We start from the raw sequence: 10917 nt of genomic DNA, 5'->3' as shown, positions 1-10917 counted from the left end.
AATTGCAAATTGCATTGTGCATCACTTGCTTTGTGTATTATTATTAGTATTATTTTATTTTAAACTGTTCTTATCTCAACCCATGAGTTTTCTCACTTCTACTCTTCCAATTCTCTCCCATCCCACCGGATTTCAATTATTAAACTGTTCTTATCTCAACCCATGAGTTTTCTCACTTCTACTCTTCCAATTCTCTCCCCCATCCCACCGGGGGTGTAGGGGGGGAATGAGTGAGCGGCTGGGTGGTGCTCAGTTGCCGACTGAGGTTAAACCACGACAGTAGGAGGAATCCCCAGGGCCGGAGCTGCTGGAGAGCCCTCTTATAAGAGACTGGGGCCTCTTACAACATACCTTAAAGAAAGTCTGTTTTCTTCTTCCACAGCCATGAGTTCACAAGAGGACATACTAGAGGATGATGAAAAGGCACATCTTGCTAAAAAACTACTGGCAGAAGCATGTGAGAAAGAAGGACTGGATGATGCATACTGGCTCCCCAAACTGTCGAAGATACTGGGAGTCAAGTCCAGAGAAGCCCTGAAACACCTGCAATATGAAGACTGCCTTAAGCTGGAGTGCGAAGTACGGTACCCCTGGGAAACAAAGGCGCTCCAAAAACTCCTGGAACTAACAGACAACAAAGCAACTTTTGAGGAGTTGCAGAGGGAGCGCTTGGAGATGACAAAGCAGAGACAAGGAGCGGCCAAGCTAGCCCTGGAGGAGCTGAAAGAAATGCACAACAGCCACAGCCACAGCAAGGACGTTGTAAGACAGAAAGAGGAGGCTCTGTGGCAAGCCATGGAGATTCCCAAAGCGTACTGGGCACCGCCGGAGGAGTCATTGGTGGATGTGCTGGAGAGCATCCAGAAGCTGCTGGAGCTGCAGGAGTCGTCAGTGGGCAGGGGTGAGAACGTCTCCGACACGGAGGTCCTGAGGCGGGCATCGGGGGGACTGGCCCTGCAGGGCATTTACAGAACCAGCAGCCTTGCGGATATGCTGGCAAAGCGAGACCAGCTCATCAGGGTTCCCGACGGATTCAAGCTCGCTGGTCCAGAGCAAGGGTCACTGCTTGAGAGGAAGGAGTTCTCCTCCTCTGCAGCAGAAGCCACTTTCACCAAGTCCATGGAGCAGCTGGGGTTCAGCATGAACGTTTCTGCCAAAGCCAGCTTCTGGGGGTTTAATGTTGAAGTTGGTGTAGATTACAGCAGCTCCTCGCAGTCAGAGGACACCCACCAGTCCCACTCTGAGCAGAGCTACGTTTGCATCACCAAGTACCAGTACATCCCTCTGGCCTCCTGCTACTTCCAAAAGCATCAGCTTTGCCTCTCAGATGTGGCCCTACGGGAGCTGCAAGACATCGAGCATCTTTTGAACATCACTCAGGAAGCAGACAGGCCCAACATGCTGAAGAGCAGGTGTGCGAGCTTCTTCAGCAGGTTTGGGTCTCACGTAAACCAGGGTCCCCTCCATTTTGGGGGGATATTCTGGTGGAAGGCATCTATGGAAGGATTCAGAGCTGAGCACTGGGAAGAGATGAAGCGACAAGCATCTGAAGCACTGAACTGCTACGTCAGGGCCAGCTACAGAGGCTTCGGTGTCAGCGTGGACATTTCGAAATCCAGCTCACAGGCTTCTTTTCAGGGAAGAGACGGAAGTAGTGCCCACACAGGGGTTCAGCTCTACGTGACCAACACAGGGGGCCCATCAGAGACAGATTCTCTTCCTCAGTGGAAACTGGGGCTTGTAACTAATAACACAACCTGGTGTGTTATCGACTGAGGCTTTCAGCTGATCCCAGTGTGGGATATAATCCTGTTCAATCACAGCAGTGATTTTAAGTCCACCTATCAAATGAGCAGCAGCCTCAGGGCTGCATACGAAGCGCTAACAAATCACAGTGTCGGCACCATGTTCGGAGAGGAACTGGTCAGTGCAGTGGAAGAGGCCAGAGCTTTCGTGGAGTGTGTGAAGGCCTGGGAGATGACGGTGGATGAAAGGAAACTGCTCACGCTGATAGATTTCAAACAGAATCTGCATGAAAAAACCAAAACCCATAGTGTCTGGATCAATGTATGCCTGTCGGACAAAGCACTGCAGGAGTTCCTGGTGAATACTGTTCTGCTTTGCGAGAAGTCACCTCCAGAAAACACCACCTATATCAAGTCTCTGTTGAGTTGCCTCCTGGATCCTCATGTCTATTCTGTCAAGGACTTCCCCAGGTCTTCCGTCATTACGCAACGGTTCTTCCATACTGAGCACATGCTTCCCGAAACTCCCAGTGTTTCTGAGCTTGAAGATCTCACCAAGACACTGCTGCAAATGAAGGAATACATCCAGGAAGTCACCTATGCACCAGAAACCTCTGCATCTGCCATTCATGAAGCAAAGATAAAAGCCACCTTGACTGCAAGCCTAGCTGTTTATTCCTTACTCCAGTTTCTCCAGGAAAGGGCACAGAAAGACATAGAACTGCTGGTGCTCTTAATTACAACCAGCATGGGATACCAGGTGGAAAGCAGCACATTTCAGTACCTCCTTGGATGTCCAGAAATTAACTTCATGATAAATGAAATGCAAATGGGACATAAGGAGTATCTGAGTCTGAAGGAGCAAGATGTTTACAGAGCCCAGGCCTTCCTGCTGCTGACAGGTCTAACTGTAACACCCAAACATAAAGAGGTGTCCCCTGAACAGAAGAAGGAGCGTTTAGTTTTCATGGAAGATCAAATGAAAAACTTATGGTCCACAGAGATAAAAACTCTCCTCGAAAAGCACAGTGCATTCAAAGACTGGGAGATGCTGGAAAGTGACTTGCATTCCTTCACCAATGGGCGCTTGGATGACACATGTGACGATCCGAAGAAACAGAGTATTATCAAAGACATGGAAGACGCTTTTCAAAGAAGAGAGCCTTCCAGTCAGTCCAAATCCAAAGCAGACGGCAGCGAGTCCAAAGCAAATCAAGCCATTGCAAACCAAAAGTTCCTCCACTTACTTAAGCGCCTTGGACTAGAAAGTCACTATCCAAGAAAAATGGGGACAGAAGATTTCCACATTGTATACAGGACATCTTTACATGACAGCCAGCCCAGCAAGGAAAACGAACTACCATTTTACTTCTTGCAAAAGCTATTAACTGTGGATTATCGGGTGAGGTACCTGACTTGCAAGGACGAGAGCAGCCCAGGGCTCGCACCCATGCCAAGAACCACAGAACAAGGGCATGAACCCTCGGATTCCTTTGATGACTTTTTCACTAATTTGGAGCAAGAAGCCCCTGAATCTGCAACCAGGGAGAGTTGTGTGCACCCCATGGACCTCCAGATGGCAATTTTTCATTGTGCTGATGATTTCATGAGACAGTACATTTCAACAAAGCTTGCTTTCTGCCAATTTGCACTACCTCTCCTGGTACCAAACCCGTGCACTTCACAGATAGAGTTCCCACTCTGGTCCCTCAGCCAAATAAAAAAGAGCTGGAAAGGGGCTGAGAAGTCGGGAAAGCAGGCCAGAATTAACAGTTACAAAAACAAACTCATTTATCAGGCAGAGACACCCATCGTGTCCTTCATACGGATCGGCAGTTCTCCCTCCTCTTCCAAGTCTCAGATCCTGAATGCTCTGCTGAGCAAACAAAAGCATGACACTTTTTTCCACCGACATTGCAAAGGCAGCACCAAAGACTGTTTGCTGATGAAAGGCGTTGTGGAGATCTCCTGGTACTGTCCAAGGGGTAGTGACGATGACAACTTTGACGGCTGTGTTGCTTTCTGTAACCTGCACGGAGATGCAAGGGATCACGAAGAACAGCTACAGTTTTTACAAGAGATAGCTGCTGTGAATGTGGCTCTTATATCCGAGCCTGATCAGAGTGACAAGAAAGGGATGAAAATTTTACGTGACCTGTGGCAGTCGCAAAGGCCTTTGGTTTGTCTTTTCTCTGAAAAAGAGAACGTTGCAGCTGGCCAATCTAGCCAAAACATAAGAATAGGTATCAAGAACAGAAACGAAGCAGAATTAATGGGTGAGCTGACAAAAACAATCAGGGATCTCCTGGAAGGGTCTAACACGCTTTTCAGCCTTGACGCCTGCGTGGACAAAGCTCGCAAGCATGGATTCTTAGTCGATGAAGATACAGATGCGTGTGTGACAGCCAAAGAAAAGGCAAAGGAGCTGGTGAAGCTTCTGAAGAAAGAGAAGTTGTCTGAGATCAAATCCCAGCTACTGCCTCTTCAAGGAAAACTGTGGTACATGTGGTGCAAAAAGGACAAAGAACTCACTCGCTTGCAGGAAAAGAGAAACAAGAGCATAGAGCATCATCGGAGCCAAATTGAATCAGAGAAGTCGGCAATAAGAAGAAAGCAAGTAGAGAAAGCATTCCCCCTCAATCAGCTGACGAAATCAGTCCTTGGCTTTCTCCAGTCACAGCCAGCAGATACCAAGAAATACTTCCTGCAGTGGATGAAGGTCTTTATGGGATGACCTGTCCTCCGATCGCCTTGACAAACTGAAGAGACGGTATCACCAGTTATGGTCTCAAATCCTGGCAATAAAGACAAGCCATGTAAAAACCAATACGAAATCTCTGTTGCTGAGTAAGTTAGATGCCCTCTCCAATGAAATCAACGATTCATCCATTGGCCTTGAGCATATTTTGAGAGAGGTAGGGCAGATTTACGAAGCTCTGGAATCAATGAACTCAAAGGATAATATTTTTGTCAAACTACCTGAAATTGCAGCTGATCTGATGGTTTCAGGGTATCCTGTTGAGCTGATGGATGGTGATGCTTCTTACGTACCATTACGATGGGTTGTAGCAATCTTTGACAGATTAATTGAGAAGCTAGGGGATAAACAAGTATTTGTTCTTTCAGTGCTTGGTATCCAGAGCACAGGGAAGTCAACCCTGTTGAATGCCATGTTTGGTCTTCAGTTTAATGTCAGTGCAGGGAGATGCACCCGGGGAGCGTTTATGCAGCTAATTAAAGTGGACGAGAAGCTGCAGCAGGATTTGGACTTTGATTACATGCTAGTTGTTGACACAGAGGGACTTCGTGCCATAGAGCTGGCCAATAAACAGTCCTTTAATCATGACAACGAGCTGGCCACCTTTGTCATTGGCATCGGCAACATGACTCTGATCAATATTTTTGGAGAAAATCCTTCAGAAATGCAAGATGTCCTTCAGATTGCTGTGCAGGCTTTTCTGAGGATGAAGCAAGTAAATCTTTCCCCAAGTTGCCTGTTTGTACACCAAAATGTGGGAGAAATAACTGCCAAGGAACAGAACATGGAAGGACAAAGACGTCTGCAGGAAAAGCTGGATGAAATGACCGTGACAGCTGCCCAGCAGGAATTCTGTGACGTCTCCCGCTTCAGCGACGTCATCCGCTTTGACGTGAACCCCCACATTCATTACTTTGCTCACCTGTGGGAAGGAAACCCCCCCAATGGCACCGCCCAATCCCACCTACAGCCAGAACGTCCAGGAATTAAAGAGCAAAATTCTCCAAGCTGCCAAGAAGGAGTCGCAGGGCAGCATTTTGAGGCTCTCGAACTTGAAAGTTCGTATCAGTGACCTCTGGAATGCTTTGCTGAATGAAAACTTCATTTTCAGCTTCAAGAATTCAGTGGAGATTGCTGCGTACAAGAAACTGGAAACCGCATTTAGTCAGTGGACCTGGCAGCTGAGGAGTCACATCTTAGACTTGCAAATGAAACTGGACAATAAAGTTCGGAATGGGGACTTGCAGAAGGTCACCACAGAACACCTTGAAAAACTAGTGCAAGAGACAAGTGACGCCATCATGAAAGACATGGAAAAGTATTTCAGTGAAGACAGAGACTGCGAGATACTGCTCCAGTGGAAAAGCAGCACGGAACTGAAGCTGAAAGAACTAAAAGAGTCTCTTCTTCTTGAAACTAGAAAGAAGTGTGAGAATCTTATTGAACTAAAGAAGAACCAGTGTAAACTGGATGAAAGGAAGTCAGAATATGAAAACAAGCTCCTGAAAAGTAGTAGACAGTTGGCTCTGTCTCTGAAAGGCCAAAGTCTAAGTGAAAGAGAACTGAGAGACAACTTTATTTCTCTCTGGGCAATCTGGATTGCTGAAGTCTCCTCTACTGCTCCCCCTCTGGAACAGGTTGATATCGATGTGGAAATAGAAGATGTCCTTCTAGATCACTTTAAGGAGCCTAACTTACATGAACGCATCAGGGCATTTCCCAAACAGAGAGTATTTTCTGCTGACTTGGAGAAACACGTTGCTAGGAAAAAACGTTGGGGCATCCTGCCTGTGAATTTTGATGATGCTGATGTGAGCAAAATACACTGCCTTACAGATAACATCATAGCGTGTGTGATGGCAAACATTGATAAGAAGGAAAAGGAGAAAAGGGATTACAGTCGAAGTTTTATTCATGAAATACTAAATGAAGTACAGGAAGGTATAAACTCTGTCTCTAGCAATCAAAAATACAGTTTTAATAAAGATTACAGAATAGATTTATCGCTGTATCTGTGCAGAATGGCAGCAGAAAGGTTTAAAGACATGCATATACATTCAGAAAAGCAAACGATCCAGCCATCTACCTGGAGAGCAAGAGAGAAGATTTCTTTAAATGCTTCCAGATTTCCTGCCAAGGAGCCACTTCTATCACGACATTTGCTGTTTTCCTGTGTGACAAGATTGCCCCAGCTCTTCGCCAGGCCGTCTATAAGAGGACAGCTCTTGCCATAGCTCAAGACATTAAGGGTAAAATCCCAGATTTCAATGGCAATAGATCCTCTCTGGAAGTCTGCATGCTGAGATACCTGGCACAAGAAGAAAATTTTGAGAATTTCAAGGAGTACCTTAATTGCCCAGGAGACTTTTTACAGAGTTACATTGAGACACGTGTTGAGACGTACTGTTTAGGTAAGAACAGGAGGCTGGAGAAGTTTTTAGGTGACTCCCTTACTCACTGCTATGAAAGCATCCAGTCAGCCGTTTTTGAATCAACCAACGTTGTCAAAGACAGAAAAGACAGAAATGACAAAATCTCTCTTTGGCTGGATGAATTTTGCAGTGCACTTGGAGAGGTGCTAAGCTTGCCCAGAACGGAACTGAAGGGCATTGAGCATCAGGAGATAACAGACATAGAGTTCCTGAATAATGCCATGACAGAAGCACTGACTCCCCTGAAAGATCATCTCAAGGAAGAGTTTGCTAGTGCTGATATGAGCTTATTTGAAACACAGCCTCATACAATCCTGGCTGAACAGTTTGCAGGGTGCTGGAAGCAGTGTCCCTTTTGTGGGGCTGTTTGCACAAACATCATGCAGGATCACGATGGAGACCATCAGCTTCTCTTCCATCGTCCACAAGTTTTGACGGGATACAAGTGGCATAAACCAGACAATCTGGTCATTGATATTTGTTCTAGTAGCGTTGCAAGTAACTGTTTATTCTGGATTGGTGAAGACACGTGGATCCCCTACAAGAGATACCGGGATGCAGGACCTCCTTATTCCACTTGGAACATTCCTCCTGATCCATCCATGCAAGCGTACTGGAAATGGTTTGTGTCTCATTTCAGGACAGAGCTAGAAAAACATTACAATGGGAAATTTCATGGCAAAGGAGAAATCCCTGCTTCGTGGCAGATAATTACAAAGCAGGAAGCACTTGACGAACTGGAGAGGCTTTAGGCCAAGCCGGTATGAAGGAAGAACTGCAACTGCTTTGCATTTTAGAAGAACATAGTACAAGTCAATCCACAAATATTGTTATAATGACTACGACCTCAAGCCACATGAAGGAAACGATATCTAATTGCTCACAAAGTTGGGTGAAATAGGGCGTGCTGCTCCTGCCATCGCTCAGAGATTCCCTTGCTTCATTATAAAATTAGAATCCTCTTCCCTTCTTGCCGTAAACATTTACGTCTGCTTTGTCTTAGAGCAAAAAAAAAAACCAATCCTGCAACGAGCGGTCATATGGCCAAGATTAAGACCAAGTGCCGGATGAAGAGCAAAGGCAGCCTTAGAAAGTACCAATTTTAGCAGCTGCTATGAGAGAATAAGTGACACTGGCAAAAAAATAGTTTTCCTGTGCTTGTCATGCTTAAAGAAAGGGCTGCGGGATCTGAGAGCAGCTCAACATTGGCTGCAAGCTGTGCTGTTTTGCTTTTTGGGATTATCATTCCCCTACTGATAAACTGAGCTAGTAGTCAGATCAGTAGCTGTTCTGCCTCCGATGTCATTACAGCAGTTAACACAACAGCCTATATAGATTTAGGTAGTGGTTTAACTCAGTGTTTATTAGGTATACTTCATATGTTAAGGTAAGCCACTGCTACGCAGGTGCCTGGACCTGGTGGACTTTCCTCCAGCTCTTAACCGTAATAGCAACTGCTCTTGCCATTTGCTTAGCTGTTGAGCAAAAGCCTTTGTATGACCGATGTGGAGAATTACGTATCTTTGCAGCTTCCTCGGCAGCCATCGGCAGTGTGTGACATTAGTGTTTGTGCTGTCAAGACAGGCTGGTGGCAACGGAGCCATGGTCTGGAGAACATGTAACCAGCTGGGACTGCACCAGTGAGGTGGTCGGCGGTTTTTGCTGCGCAGTTCCTGCAGCGCCGCTGGAAACCCAAGGACCATGCCCCCCTGGAGGGTTGGCCAAAGTGGTGATTCAGTGTAATTCCTTGTAGTCTTTGCTAATAAACTAATCGAGTTGGACTGGACTGGTCTCTGTATCCTTTATTTTCGGGTGAGCCGCAGTTGTGTGTGACTTCAGCGTTCGTGCTGTGAAGACAGGCAGGTGGCAACTGGGCGACGGTCTGTGTAAGGGTGTGTGGAAGGAGAGTGTCTGCTCCTTTCAGGGTGTCTTGTCAAGGACCTTCTTCAGTGTCTCAAGGGATAATAAGAAGGGGAGGAAGCCATAAACAAGAACATCCAGTTAAACAAGCCTGACCGACAAATGATAAGGGAGGCAGCGGTGGGAACCAAGCCTGGTCAGTCACACTAGTTGATGAGTGAGAGGGTGAGAGGGTTTACTCCAGCGAGGTTATCTGATCGGGGAGCTGGTCAGATGGGAAACTTAAGGGAAAAAAGGGGAACCAAACCCAAAATATACCAAGACACAGACCTGACAAAACAGACGTGGAGACAATGACAGGAAACAAACCTTGCCAGTGTGAGTGTGTGCTGCAAGGACTAAGTGCCAGTTACTGGCGAGACCTGTGTGTGTGTGAGTGGATTTGGGGCCAGCTACTGGAGTCAGACTGGGGGCCTGGGTGCCCCTGGACTGTGGTGCTAGCCACCGGAGTGCGTGGGGTCCCAGTGCAGCTACTGGAGTGAGTGGGGGTCTTTAACCTCCAGCCACTGGGGTGCGAACGGTGTGCGTCCTGAAAATGAGCTACCTGGGGGGGACTGGTGCGAATGAGGTGAGGGAAGGGCTGAGCACCGGCAGCTGAAGCAGGACCGTGGGTCACAGCCCATGTGCCTGGTGCCAGCTGCTGGGCGGGGAGCAAGTGTCTGTATCCCCCAAACCAGGCGCGCGTGGGGTGTGCCTGTGAATTCACCAGCAAACTTCAAGCTGGAACAGCCGGCGAGCAGGTTGGCCTCGGGTCCAGGCTGGGGTATCAGGCGGGTGGAGGGTGCGTGCTGGTACCTTCACCTTGCCGTGTGCCTGAAGCACTGTCAGGGCTTTTTTCCCCCACGTGTACTGTGCATCGCTTGCAAGCTTTAGGTAATCTTCGTCTTTCAGATGTCTCAAGGCCTGTGTGCCAGTGACTCCCAGCTCGTTCTCCAGTACAAGGAGCCAGTAATCTGTGTGGAGGCCCACGCCTTTCAGTGTCTCTGCCAGTCCACCCTGGCCCGCATCTCCCTCGGAGGGATCGTCTGGCGTGTCCTTCCTTGCAGCCATTGCTGTGGGAAGGAATGCAAACGTGCCTTCAAGTGACACAGGGTTGCAGTAGCTCTCCCCGTCTGCCAGGTTTGTAACTAAGGTTCTCAGTGACACTGACTCGCTGGAAAGAAGTCGTTAGGAAAAGCAAAAGACCTGACGATGGTGGGATGTGAATGTAAAGCTGACCAGGAACTGTCTGATGGGTGTCTGATGCATACGGTGGGAAAGACGGGGGCTGGAGAAGGCAGGTGACAGGGCTGGGGCTGGGGTGACAGGCTGGGAGGAGGTCAGGATGGTGCTGGAAGTGGAGGTGGGGAGACCCGAGTGTACCAACTTTGCTTTCACTTTTTCTTCTCCCCCTCCTTGCTCTATCTTCTTCTCCCCCTCCTTGCTCCTCCTCCCCCTCCTTTCTCTATCTTCTTCTTTCCCTTGCTCTTCTTCTCCCCCTCCTTGCTCTGCCCTTCCCGTCCCTCCTCCCTGTGTGTACCCCCCCATTCCCCCTTCCCGTGGGATCCCAAACACATATCCCTTGTCCCATCTGTCCCACCTGTCCCTGGAGCTGGTGGGACACGGGCAGGCTCCCCGTGGAGCCCATAGGTTCCCCTCACCCCAGCCCTGCCCTACGTGCTCCTGGGGTTCTCCTGCTGGTCCCAGCCTCAGCGTTCATGGACCCTGGGGGTGCTCCCAGCCCAAGCTGCATTGGGAAGGTCCCGCTGTTCCAGCCCCTTTGGACCACCTTTCTCTTTCACTTTCCTTTAAAGGAAAAATGATAAAACTGCAGCAAAACGCGCAAGTGGAACAAGCAGGGCTGGGACTGGGCAGATGTTCCCATGAGATGGGAAACGGAAAATGTTGATGCTTTTCTTTCCATTTGGCGGAAAGTCATGAAATCCCGGAATTCCCCATTGAACAGCGATGGGGTGGATGAAGTGCATGGGGGGAAGATACATAGACTTATAGAATCGTTTAGATTGGAAAAGACCTTTACGATCATCGAGTCCAGCCGTGAACCTAATGCTACCAAGTACGC

At 48.1% G+C, this 10917-nt stretch overlaps 1 protein-coding gene across 1 annotated transcript; it reads left to right on the top strand.

The window, feature by feature from the left end:
- The first annotated feature begins 384 nt into the window (after positions 1–384).
- Positions 385–8056, top strand: LOC103895518 (interferon-induced very large GTPase 1-like). Its single transcript, XM_009275114.1, is given in 4 exon segments — positions 385–4473; positions 4475–5440; positions 5442–6552; positions 6555–8056. Coding segments are annotated over 4 exon segments (7299 nt in total). The 3' UTR covers positions 7688–8056.
- Positions 8057–10917: the final 2861 nt, after the last annotated feature.

This window comes from Aptenodytes forsteri, unplaced genomic scaffold (genome assembly GCF_000699145.1).
Source record: "Aptenodytes forsteri isolate BGI_AS27 unplaced genomic scaffold, ASM69914v1 Scaffold192, whole genome shotgun sequence".
Taxonomy (NCBI): Eukaryota; Metazoa; Chordata; class Aves; order Sphenisciformes; family Spheniscidae; genus Aptenodytes; species Aptenodytes forsteri.
This window is presented reverse-complemented; position numbering and strand designations above follow the sequence as displayed.